The sequence below is a fragment of the Barbatula barbatula genome (assembly GCF_947034865.1).
Source record: "Barbatula barbatula genome assembly, chromosome: 23".
NCBI classification, from domain to species: Eukaryota; Metazoa; Chordata; class Actinopteri; order Cypriniformes; family Nemacheilidae; genus Barbatula; species Barbatula barbatula.
Genome location: NC_136786.1, coordinates 19491374 through 19505579, shown reverse-complemented (window position 1 = coordinate 19505579; position 14206 = coordinate 19491374). Strand labels below are relative to the sequence as shown.

Genomic DNA, 14206 nt, shown 5'->3' with positions numbered 1-14206 from the left:
ATTAAAGATCTCGGTACACAACATAAGTCATTCCAGAAGTGTGTCACTGTATCAAAGGAAATCAAATGAATGTCTGAGGTGAGACAGATGCCGTCTGAGGACTTAATGCACTAAAGCTGGTTTGTCATTTACAGTTTGTGTGCTGTCACAGCGGATCACTCATCTGATCTGATGAACGTCTGTCCATCTGCCTTTCAGAACGCAGCTGAAGGTAAGATCATCTGTTCAGTGTCTGATGCTATAGACCTCTGGTGAACTCTGTCAGACGGAGACACATGATGTCTCTTCTGCACATTACTTGAAGCGCTCAATGACATTGCATATTGACATTGACACGAGTTACATTTCCAGCAAAAGTCTATGCAGAAAGAGTCTGGAGGTGTAAATGAATGGAGATCGTAGAGGTTAAATCATGTGGATTAGGGTCAATATGATGAGAAATGAGTTGATATTGAGATCTTCAGTAAAATTGACGAGACAAATCTGAGCTCAGTTTGACACATCTCTTCTCAAACTCTAATGGAGATAAGAGATCATCATTAGTGAGATTTCAGACTCTTTTTCTCCTTCACAACTCCTTCCTGGTGGAACATTCTTCCTAACGCGGTCCGGTCAACCACATCTCTCACAACCTTCAAAACACACCTCTTCTGTGAATACTTGACAGACAAATGAAAAAAAAAAGAAACGTAGACGAACACCCTCTTCTCTCAACAGGTATTGTTCTGGCTTGTTGAAATTAGTATCTCAGCTGTGGGCTAGTGGTTAGAGCGTTGGCCTTGTGATCAGAAGGTTGGAGTCTCAGTGCCAGCAGGTCATGACTGAAGGGCCCTTGAGCAAGACACCTTACCCCTGATTGCTCTGCAGTAATGTGACACTGTAAAAAACTAATTGTAAGTCGCTTTGGAAAAAAGTGTCTGCCAAATAAATAAATGTAAATGTATCTTTGTATTAGCACCTATTGTACTATTGCTCTTTTATCACATATCACTTATTGCTCTCTGAACTCTCTGTAAGTCGCTTTTGATAAAAGCGTCTGCTTAATGACTCAATGTAAATGTAAGAGGTCTTCAAAATGCGTCTCTCTCCAGACTCTCACTTCCAAACACATCCATTATAATCTCAATACTTATGTCATAAAACATGTCCATATATACTGTAAGAACAAGAATGGCCAAATCAAACCTTGTGTTGTTCTTGGTTTTGTGCGTCACGGCGGCTCTTCTGATGTTAGAAACACACATCCTGATCATTTCAGTGTCATCTGAAGCATTTGTATCTGTTCTCATCACTGTGGATTGTTGCTGCTTTGAATAACATGCTGATCCACTAATGCTTCACCTGCCAACAGGTGTTTACATCTTAAAGGCACAGAGCGACATTTTACTTGTTTGTTGTTTTTAGAGTAGAAACGGTTTAATGAAGTTTGTATTGATTGTTAGTATGATCTCATTGTTTTGTGTTTTTAGAATGACTCATTCGTTTTAATTCGGTCTACTGCTAACAGATCTTCACACACCACATGATAACGACACAGTGTTTTAATGTAAGCAGGAATCCTGAAAACTCAAATCTGTCTGCGTGAGATAAGAAACCAGGACTCACCAAAGTGATCCAGAAATGCCATCACAATCTCATCACACACAGAAATGACCTTCATCTCTTCTTATCTGAAAACAACACCACATTATCATCTCCTGTTGATTCACACTGATTTCAACTAACAGAGGCGTGCGATCTTTAACGCTTTAATCCATAAAGAAAGGGTTTTCCATCAGAGATCAGAGTCGTCTTCTTTCCCCATAGCCTGAAGAGACTATTAACTATGGCCAAACACGCTTTATGTCACATGATTCAAATATTTCATGTTTTCCACAGGAGGCTTGTTTGTGACAGTCGGTCCAGAGCGCTCCGTGTATGTGTGCGTCTGTCAGTCATCTGCTGTTTGCTTTGATGTGTCTGAAATGACATGCGACCTGTGAAACCTGAAGTTTAATGCAGTTTTTCATTCATGAGAATCAAAGTTTGATTTAATCCATTAATTCACTATGATTTCAATCTTTGATATGCCCTTAGTCAATATTAAAGACAACAAAATATATCAATAATAAAGTTGTATTTTTACACTGTTCTTATGTAAATGGTAAATCACAGACAGCATATCATAATAAAAGTATAGTACAAAAACTGTTAACTCATATTTTTTGTCTCAATTGTGGAGTTTTTCAGATCCTAAACAGCTGTTTTATACCATGTGAGTGATATTAAATGAGACCCTATCGGGATACAGAAGCTTTATTCAACAACAATCAAGCACTGACCTCTGATATTAAAGGACAGAGTATCCACACAACCCATAACACAAACATTACTAGTGTCAAGTAAGCTTCACTATATTTACTAAAGTATTAGGACACCTCTTTCTATCGAACACGTTTAACTACTTCAGTCATTTTGATGATTTTAATGGTCATTTTATCAAATCTTAAAGTAATTTCAACAGAACAATGCCTCTGTGTTCAGACAAGTGTGTAAGGCAAAGTACAAAAAGAAGAAATGATTGATTCAGTCAGTGTGAAAGAACTTGTCTGGACTGCATGAAGCCAAGTCCTGATCCCAGCTGAATACCTTTAGTGTGACTTTAAATGCAGTCAAAATCTCATCAGCAAACACCAATGACTTGTACATATGGATACAGAATAGACCGTTTCATTGGCTGCACACGTCGGGACTGCAGTTAACTTCCACTCTGTGTTTGGCTAGTGTCTAATAATAGAACTATTTATATTTGACTTAATTTATGTTTATATTATTTTGTTGAATTTTCTTGTACTGCAGGTTCAATTGATCAAATCATCAATTTGTTGAATGAGTCCCGCAGTGTGTCGCATTTAAAGAAACCGTATGGTACATTGATATCAAGTGGTTGATCTTGGTATTGCAGTCTAACTTTGAAATATTGGAGAGAGAAGTTTAGCCAGGTAACACTTCTTCTGGTTAATAATCTAGACACACTATTTTTTGTGAATCGAAGTGCAGCATGCGCAGTAAAGTACGGTATGTTTATGTAGTCACTTTGAAACAGTCTATAGAAAAAAAATGTACCTCCTAAACTGTTGCAACAGAGATGGAAACACAATTTTAAAAACAAGAATAGTTTCCATCTCTGTCATTTTCCAGCTCATCTCATACCCAAATGTGGCAGCAGACGAGTGACATAAACTTCAATAATACAGACAAAACAAAAGGCCACGATGGGATAAAACGAAAACAAGACAATACACACTTTGAAATCAAATACTTCCTGCGAAGGGCACAAGCAACGGAAACAGGAAAACTCAAACTACTTACAAAACTATAATGACACCACTTGATATAAATGGAACATCCAGACACGGGGCAAGGTAATCCACAAAGTGTCAGCACAGAACAGCAAACACAAGAGCATAGAATAAAAAAGCAAATCAAGGGGGGAGCAGGTGCAATTCATAATTAACAATCAATCCAATAATGTGTAAACGAGAGGGCGGGACAAAGACGTGACCCGAGACAGCGCATGACATGTCAATACCAACACTGCATGTGTCTCTCACACTAAACATGTGGGTCTGTCCTGTCATGATCCTGCCACAAGACTAAGAAAACATGGGATTCTGATCAGGATGAGTCTAATGTGAGGATACACAGACAGCCCTCAGAGGAGTGGAGCGGAGACTTATGGGTAAACTGACCTCTCCTTGATGTTTGGTTACTGGCTATTTCGTAGACGCTTCTTTATACACGCAGTCATTTCTTTGTTGCAGGGCCAGTCCTGAGGTGGATGGCCATGATGGTCTAATTACCGGGTCATTGATCAGTATTTCTGGGAGGCGAACTTGAAACTGGGTGACCCAAAGCTATTAGATGTAATGAGCACTTTTTCTTTGCTATAACATGCACTGATGAATTCTTATTTGGAAGAATGAATATTAACATAGTAAACAGAGTTCTGACTTTAAACTTTGAATAAACTCAAAAACCTGCTGTTACAAAGATTTGGGCTTCGGAGGCCGAGGGCGATGTAGTTTTAATATGATGAGTTCATTCTTCAGTTGAACGGAGAGAGTTTTCCATTAATGACACAACAGATATGGTGGATGATTTCCATGAGAGCTTCAGAAGTGTAATTAAAAAAGGCCGGAGGGGTCCGATGAACCTTTGATATCGTCCTTAATGTGTGAGATTCTTCATTTACTGACAATGAACCGTGCCGTGTCTCGGAAGCGGAGCGTGTCATTTAAACTTCACATCTATCTGTTGTCTGAATAACAGCACCCCACCTTATCCCACCCCGACGGGGGATCGTCTCTCTCTCTCTCTCTCTCTCTCTCTCTCTCTCTGTCTCTCTGTCTCTCTGTCTCTCTGTCTGTCTCTCTCTCTCTCTGTCTCTCTCTCAAACTCTCATGACAGACACATTTATCACACTTCTGACTCTTTTTCTCAGGGGAGACACACAAGACTTATACAGAGCAATTGGACACTTTTGCTTTTCCTTTTTCCATTTGGTCAATTCCCTGAAAATGTCAACCTTACCATGAAAAAATCTACTTTTTACTCTACTAACACTATTTTCACAACCTTCTTATTTATAGTCAGGTAAGAGCCATTTTCATGATTGTCACATCCATTTCGCTACATATTCCTCACACATGAAAATAAAATAAAACAATTATTTGATGTTCTATAAAGAGTCATCCCTTCTCCATTTGTTGAGTATAATAACTTCAGGTTTGTGTATTTTAATATGAAGAAATCCTACAAATTAGTTGTCTCCCGAAAAACCTGTCCTTTTTAGGTCACATCCATAACGCATGTTTATTTGACCTTTTTTAAAAAGAACACTTGGGCATGATGTTTAAACTCAACAAGGGTTTTACTAAAACATAAACCGATGATTCAATACATTGGTAATATTCTTTGAGGGTTTTTATGTCACATCCATAACGCTGGAATTGCCCATTTTAAATTTCAATTGGTATTCTGATCTATTTGCATCCGTGCACATATTTAAAACATGAGGTTTTATATAAAACAGGTTTTTGTGTAGTGTCCAAATTGCTGCCTACAGTATGTATTGCAACGGTCCAAATCTGGCTAATATTGCTTTCTAAACTAGCCTTGAAGACAGAGGCCTTTATAGTAGAAATATGGATAGCAGCATCACTCCCAATGAATACAGAGACCCAAAGTGTAACAAAAATCCCATTTATTAGTTGAGATGACATTTAGATACATACATATGTGCATATTATTATCATGATTATTGTGTATTATGTACAGTACATAGTGTGAAATTATTATCAACAAAATGTCAGTGACTATGAAAATGATTGTCTTGAAGGAGGTCACTCTTACCCCAGCGATGCGTTCTGTGGGATAAACAAAGAAAGCCACACAGCTTTTCACATCATTGATAACAGCACAATGCCACAATGCACATGAAAATGTTCAAAGGCCAGCATTCACAAACAATGACTTACAGAATCTCAGGAAATGTTTAGGGTATCATTTTAGGTCATTTACTTCACATTAAGTCAATTGAGAGACATCATTGTTCACGGACACAACATGAGAACAGAGAGAAACACTATAATGAAGCAAACTGGCCTTTCATTCATATCTTGATGGCGTTCTGATAATATAAACTTTAAGCATGAAGTTGCTTTGGTCTGGTCTGTTGGGATTCAATCAGGTCAACTGTGACATGCTAGCAGCTACATGTTATTCAACTAACAAACCTGCAACTGCATGTTGCAAAATGAATCATTTCACCCCTGAATCAAATTGTCTTATGAGAAAGTTCTGGCCAAGGCAAACAGAACCAAAGAGAGGACACAGAAGTCTAACAGACACAAAAGGATCTTTTAGAATCTTGATGTGCCCAAGACATCAATAATGATCAGAGATTTACACCAATTAAATCAGCCTGTTCTTAAACACAAATGTTCATTGCTGCTTGAATGAATGGGTTAGGGTTAATATTTTCGAATGCATTAAAATCAAAAAGTCATTTTCCTCTCGACCTCTCAGTCACTGTACAGAATGAAGCCAGCGAATGTGCTGTACTTGTTGCTGTTTCCTCCGTGCGCCTTTCCGCCGTCCAGCTTGATGGAGATCTCGTCCCCGGGGTCCAGGTGAAGAATGACCGTGTTTGAGGCGTAATCATAACTCTGATCCTGATCTTGAGCGATAGCGCTGGCTCTCACCTGCAAGAAGAGAGAGAGAGAGAGAGAGAGAGAGAGAAGAGGGGATGAGACTGAGAGATTTTATCCTTAATGTGATATTACATTTAATATAGAAACTGTGCTACATCAATGCAGCTTTTCATTTCAATCTATATTTTAAATCTTGAGGCAAAGCTACAGCGATGATATGTTCATTTAAATAGATTCAATGTGAACACTCTTTAAAAGATTCATACGTAAAACTAACTTTTTATTCATTCAACAAGGCTGTACAAAAGGTCGAGGTCATTTCCAATCAATGGCAGAAAGTGTTATAGTTTGAGCAGAAGTAAAGATGTTGATTTTAAAGTGCGTGACAGACAGCGAGTCGCTCAGATTAGAGGGCATCAATCAGAAGAACGGTGTCGCTGCGGGCCATATGAGTAACAGCTGACTCAACACACGGCACACGCGTGAGTGTGTGTCATACGTATCTGATGTGTTTTTGCATTCGTATACATCATGCATGTTTAGCTACAGCTGAAGAGCTGAGAGAAATGTTTTGATTAACCATGTATGCACAGTTTGTGTGTGAAAGTCATCTTCAAGACTCAATGTCATACTGTAGAAGAGTTTCGTGACTTTGATGAGTCCATGATCATTCATATTCAAATGAACCTCTGCAGAGCACTGAGGACCAAAACAGCCAGAAATAGCAAAGGTTTCTTTTCTCCGGCCATCTACCTCATGAAGTTAAATGTTCTACTTTGCAAGAATAACTGGTGCAATACACAAAGATATATTGACAGACAAAACATTTCCAAACATTAAAACTGACAATTTGATGGAAGCTACATGAACTTGCTGTTACTGTGAACGTTCCAATATGCATCCACAGCTTCGTGTTTCTAAAAAACTTCTGAAGAAATTAAATGTGTTGAGCTGTTATGTAATTATAAGCCAAGAATATACTGCATGATAAATATTTTCCCTTACAACAAAGACAGATGTTAAACAGACACCTGTACTTTAATGTGTGCTTTAATGTGTGCATAATTATTTAAAAATAAATTGTCTACCTACAGCGACAAATGATCTTCGTGTAGCATCTGATCGCATCGCCATCTCTCTTTTAGTCCCACTGGACCTGAGCGCTGCTTTTGATACTATAGACCACGCCATTCTTACCTTGAATAACAAAAACCATGTTGCCATTGGTCGTCAGGGATTAGCCTGGTTTCAATTTTATTTATCCAACTGCTACCACTTTGTTAATGTTAATGATGAAATGTTACATAAGTCTCTGGCTAAATTCGGGGAGCCACAGGGATCAGTTTTAGGGCCCAACAATGTGTACAACATTTCCTTTGATGGTTGTTCGGTTGTGTCGTTGTTCACAGTTGAGAACCTAGGTGTGTTGCTAGATAGCAGTCTGTCTTTGAATAGTCATACCTCAAATGCTTGTCGTACAGCATTCTTCCATCTTATAAACATCTCTTCACTGCGGCCAATGCTTTCAGCTTTAGATGCAGAGAAACTTATTCATGCATTTATGACCTCATGAATAGATCATTGTAATTCATTGTTATGGGGATCTCCTGCAACACTTCTTCGTAAACTCCAACTGGCTCAAAATGCAGCAGCTGGAGTGCTCACTGGATCAAAGAAATTTGACCATGTAAGCCCAATTCATTGCACTGGCTGCCTGTGAAGTTCCGAATAGACTTCAAAATCCTGCAAATAACCACAGTTGCCAGTTTACTCATTGGTGATTCTGATTTAGTTAAAAGCTTAAATATACATTTACATTTACATTTAGGCATTTGGCCGACGTTATTATCCAAAACGACTTACACTACACTATCCTATACATTATACATAGGTATCTGCTATCCCACAACCTTGCGTTGTTAACACAATGCTCTTTCTACTGAGATACAGGAAAGAAAATATAAACACATTGCGTTTAACAACACACATTTACATTAACATATTTGATCAAATATATACTTTCCCCACGTTTTGGTATTATTGCAAATTGTTCTGGTATATTATAATTTTAGGCTCCAGGTCCTATAAACAATATTTAAATATGAATATACCCGAATTAAAAATACTTCGATTTTCTGCCAATCTACTGACAACATTGTACATTACAAAGAGAAAAAATTATTTGCAATAATACCATGTATCTTAGTACTGTATATTCTCAAAAAATGTTCCCTTTTATTATTTTTATTAAATTATTAATTGGGATGTATATAAAGCTGCTTTGCAACAATGAAAAGTGTGAAAAGCGACAAAATAAATCAAATTGAATTTAATTCACTTTCGCCTTTATTATGCGAAAATGCAAAACGAGGGTTAAAAAATTATTATTTAAATTAGACGTACATTTAATTTAAATTAAAGGAGAAAATGTCATCATTCAGATTAGAAAACAATTGTGTGGAAATCTAGAGGTGCTCCAATATGGTGAGAACAGTGTGTGTGTGTGTGTGTGTGTGTTTGTCAGCTGTTTGTAATGGAATTGTGAGTAAATCTGAACTGATATACAAAAGGGAAACCTTCATGCATCGTTATATTATTACTCTTGACTGTGGAACAGATCATAAAACACAGTAAAGGTGCGGTAAACCTCTTCTTACCTGTCCGTTTTTCAGCAGGTCCGCCCACATGCTGGTCCCGTCCCCTCCCCTCATGAGGACATTGTAAGTAAAGAAGTACGTCCCAGGAACCTTGCACACAAACTTCCCCATCGACCCATCGTAGTTATTCCCAATATTTGTCACCACATCGTCAAACCTCAGAACCTCATACCCCTCCTGCGGGTTTCTCAGACCCGCATAGAACGCCACACGCGGACCCATGGCATACACGGATGTCCCCATTCCTGTAGCTGTTCTTCCAGCCAGAGTGAAGACATCGGGTCGTTCCGTGTGGTTCTTAATTCCCGGCGGCCCCATCGGTCCCGGTGGACCTGGCTCTCCGGGTGGTCCGGGGGGTCCCGGCAGTCCTGGTTTTCCCTGTCGTCCTGGCTTGTCCTGCGGTCTGTTGGCATAGGTGGGCAACGGGGGTCCCATACTGTGATCGGTCATTGCTTCGGCCTCCAGCTGCGTGTTAGTGATAGCTGTGCCCGTACCAATGCCCGACGTAGTGCCCGATTTTTCCAAGAAAGGGTCGCACACCATACGGCAGGTACCCAGCATTTCGTATTCACCGTTTTCCCTGGTTCCTGCCAAATGGACCAGAATTGGAATGAGGACCACCAGGACCAAGACCAGCATGACGGCCACACCAGCCCCCAGCAGGGCCTTCCGTCCCAGGCTGAAGCGGGGATGGGGCTGGGCCGCCAGCGCGGAGCTCTCTCCACAGACCGGAATATTGACCTCTGGGAGTGAGAGGGAACGGACTCCCTCAACCTCAGGTGCTCCTGGAGACGAGAAAGAAACTGAGTGTGTTTGTTGCTCAAAAGAGAGAGAGAAGGATTTGCATGCGGTTGTTCAGGTGAGCGAGCAGAAGTGTATGGGCGTTTCAAGTGTATGAAAGAGATAGAGATAGAGAATGCCCTTCTATTCTGTTTCTTTATCTGACTAAAAAAAAGATAAGTGGGAGGAGGCTTTTTACAAATACAGAAACAGAGAGGGAGTGAGTGAGAGAGAGAGAGAGAGAGAGAGAGAGGAGGGAGAGAGAGAGAGAGAGGAGGGAGAGAGAGAGAGAGAGAGAGAGAGAGAGGAGGGAGAGAGAGAGAGAGAGACAGCTATTTAGAAAACCCAATGCCAGGGAAATCTCCTTTAAGTGTGTTTCATTGTGCACACACTTGAAATATGATTTGATTTTCCACTTGTTGAACTGAAGGACACAATGACGGGGGTTTGGTGGTCGAATAAAGCGAGAGGGAGAGAGAGACTATTTCTCTGTCGGCGTGATGGTCAAGTAAATATGACAGGATGCGTTCTAAGCATCAGTTCATCCAATGGGGCGCCTGCTGAGTGCAGGCAAAAGGATTTTTCCACGTCTTTCACATCCGCCCTCGACACATCTTCTTGCCGTGGTTATGTAATTATGTCAATCATTGTTTATTTATATACAGTAAACACATAGTAATTCCTCCAAAGCTCGCTCAGATGGAGAACATGCTAGTCTCATTATTTATAGTCTGTCTTTGGGAATTAAATATCATTCTAGTGAACATTATCATCTGAGAATAAGAATATTTAGATGCTTTGATGTAACATGTTTCAAACCGTGATGTTACAGCCCTGGACAAATATTTGAAGCCTTGGATTTTTTCGCCCTTGTGTTATTCAAAACCTGCCTGAAATGAAGATATTTTGACAAATGGTTTCTCATTGGTTTTCTGTTCATAGAATTCAAGTCAATGGTGTTCAATATTCTTTGGTTAAAAACATTTTTCAAAAAATCTGCTTTTGTGTCCTACAGAAGAAAGAAATCCATTCAGGTTTGGATGAGGGTGGATAAATGATGATTATTTTTCGGTGAACTATACCTTTAAACCCAATTCGTTTTATTAATCTTTATTTATAACATCATGGTACTGAAATCATTTTGGTTAAAGTGACAGCTCACCTTCAAATGAAAATTCTGTCATCATTTACTGACCCTCTTGTCATTTCAGACCTTTTTGACTTTCTTTTTTTTCCACAGAACACAAAGAAGATATTTTGAAGAACTTTGTTGACAGCCCCTGTTCACTTGCATTGGTTACAATAGAGTGGAATTTCTGTGGAAGAAAGTAAGTCATAAGGTTTGAAATGACAAGAGGGTGAGTAAATGATGACAGAATTTTCATTTTGAAGGTGGACTACTCCTTTAGAAGAAAGAAATTAAAAGCAATACCGCCAGCGACCTGTGAAGACCCAAACGCATTCATTTTCAACAAAAGACTTGGTGACAAGAGCAAACAAGAGCATTGGCGACACATCAATGTTGAGGAAAGTTAAGGCATTAAGTCAACAATAAAAAACCTTCTTTAAAACTTTGCACATAGTTGTACGTGCTGTTGGCATCAACATTGCCCAAAATCATTTTTGTGATGAAAGTTAAGGAACATAAAGCAGCGAGGGATGACTATTGTTGTGAGTCACTGAAACAGAGCGAATGTTGATCGGTGACCGCGGGCAACAAAGCGCTGGATGGAGCTCAGAGCGCCGTGACTCAAACCGTGCCCCCTGTGCCCTTGACGGCAGGCGCAGTAATGCGACAAGAACAAAGACTTTGCCAGTCCACTCTCCATTGCAGACTTCCTCAGAATCTCTTCTTGACCCTTTTCCATCGCCGCTGAACCAACAAGAAGCCCCAGTGAGAAATGTCTGGATCTCCTTCCATTATCCTTGAAAGCAGACATAATGTAGGGATCAATCCCCAGGCTGAGCCAGAGAGAAGCAGAGATCATGATGTAAGAAGACCCATGTTCACATGTGTTTTGTTCCTGAAGATGTCCTCGTGTCTAAAAGCACACAGAGAGAGTAGCGCTGGTTAGATTTAGATTCAGCATCATCAAAACACATTCACACAGACACCATATGAGACACTTTGGCATGGAGAACAACACTCTTTTGATATTCCATAAAATACAAATCACAATAAAGAATGTAAATTAAAAAAATATTTATTGTTTATCGTAAAAGATACATTTTCAAGAAATTAATATTACAAATTTTAAGGATGCTGTTTTTATTTTTAACTTAAAAATAGAGGATCAGCTGTTTGTTATTTTTATTGCCGGTGTCTTTCTTTTTTGCATCAGCTAAATATGGACTTTTTTTGTCTGTGTATGTGTGCTGTAGGAGTGATCGCTGTATCACAGGATCTGTGGAGGCCGGAAATCTCAGCAGAAGATGAGAGATGATTTAGGTTTTTGCTTCTTACAGCATGTAACACACACACACACGCACGCACACACACACACACACACACACACACACACACACACACACACACACACACACAAACACACACACTATGACTGGTTATGCTAAGTTTTCTTATTTGATGTCATAAATGGTACGTACCCACAGATCTATGGGTTTCTGTGTGTTTTCCACTCACCATACAGAATGATGTGCAAGTCTTTCTGTTGCAGACTGTTCTTGATGCGCATGCACACACACACACGCATGCACACACAAACACACACGCATGCACACACACACACACACACAAACACGCACGCACGCGCACACACACACACACAAACACACACACACGCACGCGCACACACACACACACACACACACACACACACACACACACACACACACACACGCACACACACAAACATACAGTTTAGACAAAATGCATAAGAATTATGTTAAGTGAATAAATATATTTGCACATATTTGTTATGTGAATGTTACAGATTCTTTACGAAAACATACAGGACAGCTTAAGAAAGAACTGTTTGGGAACCTTTATTTTTAGGATTGTGGTTTAACACCAAACATATATTTTATTTATTTCCTAACACCTTTCTAGTATATTGACATCAAGAACCGGTTAATTGACACACAAGTACTAATTGACTTAATTTGTGGGAGGACACTTGAGTTCCCACATTCACACAGGAGGTGCATCCAATAAGCAAGTTTATTTCTAAATGCTGCCACCTTATGGACTAACACATGTACTATTACTGTAAATACATGAAAGCCCAGTTATAAAGATCACAGAGCTGTGGATCATGAAACTACCATATGAAAAAAACACGACTTACTAATATTTTCTTAATAAATTGGCCTTTCAGCATTAAATTTGTTGAACACAACATTACACATTATTTCATGTCCATTATTTTACATCCCGTCTATTTTATATATTATAATAGAAAATGTAATTCAATCCACGTACACTACAGTATGACATCTCATCTTACACATCAGTATTCAAATAAGACAACGGTTTGGAACAAGATAAACTTAAAAGAATCATTCATTTAAAATTAAGTTACTCCTTTAACCAGCAAAATCGTAAATGTGTTTCTTGTATTTGATAATCTGTCATAGTAACCCAAAATCAAAACATTACACAAGCAGGAAAATCACCAGAATTGGAAAATTACATTCACTCATAATCACATGAAATATTTGCCTATTAAATGTTAACCTTGTATTCAACTTATTCATTCTGGAAATGTTGTTCTTACAACCATACAGTAGATATCAAAACTATAGATGCATAGTTGTGATATGTATGCTTACAACTCCCTTTTAACTTCAAGATGAGCGTTTGTGTATATGGAAGCCACCCGGACACGGTGGATTGCGTGAGATTCACAGTACGCATGCGCAAAGTGTTTCCCCGCCCATTAATCTCGATAAGACCACCGACATTTGTGAAATTGAAAATGTTACTTTTATTTAAATAAATATAAGGCTTTTGTTTTCTTCATTTTAAATGATTAAATCATATGAATCGATTGTTGTTCGATTAAGTTATTATAATAATAATTCTCAAAAATATTTGCAATGTAAATAGCAAATAGCTATATTTAGGGTGTGGGTTTTAGAGTTACCATTGCACATTGCCAAGTCTCCCTTATGCAACACATCTAACCCTAACCGTACAAACAATGTGCAGAAGCAGAATGAATAGCTCTGTATGAGTGTCTGGTCAGATCAGATAGTATCCACCTCATATACTTCACTGAATGCAGCAACCTTCTATTTTCTTCAGAGTTTAGTGAACTGACATGTGAGCACATTTAGCTTGAGGAATGTGACATTGAACTATGTTACCAGCAGTGTTTGCCATGCAGAGTAAAGAGGAAACATGTTCAGTATGGCTGTGTGCTAATTTTCACTCACACACACTTTAATTCACATCACATTTCTTTGGTTAAGTATGTTTTTTATTGTTGGAAGAGTTGGGAGGACTCACACACAGACACACACACACACACACACACACACACACACACACACACACACACACACGCACACACATGCACACACGCACACACATTTCCCTGCGTTACGCAATAG

General features: G+C 39.0%; 1 protein-coding gene across 2 annotated transcripts; it reads right to left on the bottom strand.

Moving 5' to 3' along the window:
• Positions 1-5229: 5229 nt before the first annotated feature.
• Positions 5230-9798, bottom strand: c1ql1l (complement component 1, q subcomponent-like 1-like). Of its 2 annotated transcripts, XM_079487558.1 has the most exons (3): positions 8852-9798; positions 7287-7391; positions 5230-6245 (listed from the first exon to the last, which is right to left on the bottom strand). In XM_079487558.1, exons 1-3 carry the CDS (start codon positions 9488-9490, stop codon positions 6066-6068), a joined length of 924 nt encoding a protein of 307 aa, XP_079343684.1. In that variant the 5' UTR covers positions 9491-9798; the 3' UTR covers positions 5230-6065. The 2 variants fall into 2 exon arrangements, with proteins under 2 accessions (XP_079343684.1, XP_079343685.1); XM_079487559.1 differs by lacking the exon at positions 7287-7391.
• Between the last annotated feature and the right edge of the window lie 4408 nt (positions 9799-14206).

Bases quoted from the DNA above. Each gene is read 5' to 3' on its own strand.
- c1ql1l (XM_079487558.1), bottom strand. From the start codon at position 9,490: ATGCTGGTCTTGGTCCTGGTGGTCCTCATTCCAATTCTGGTCCATTTG. The intron at 7,392-8,851 runs GTAAGAAGAGGT...TTGTTATTCAAG, and splicing joins ACCTGCTGAAAAACGGACAG to GTAAGAATGGCGTGGTCTAT. The intron at 6,246-7,286 runs GTAGGTAGACAA...CTCTTCTTGCAG, and splicing joins CACGAAGATCATTTGTCGCT to GTGAGAGCCAGCGCTATCGC.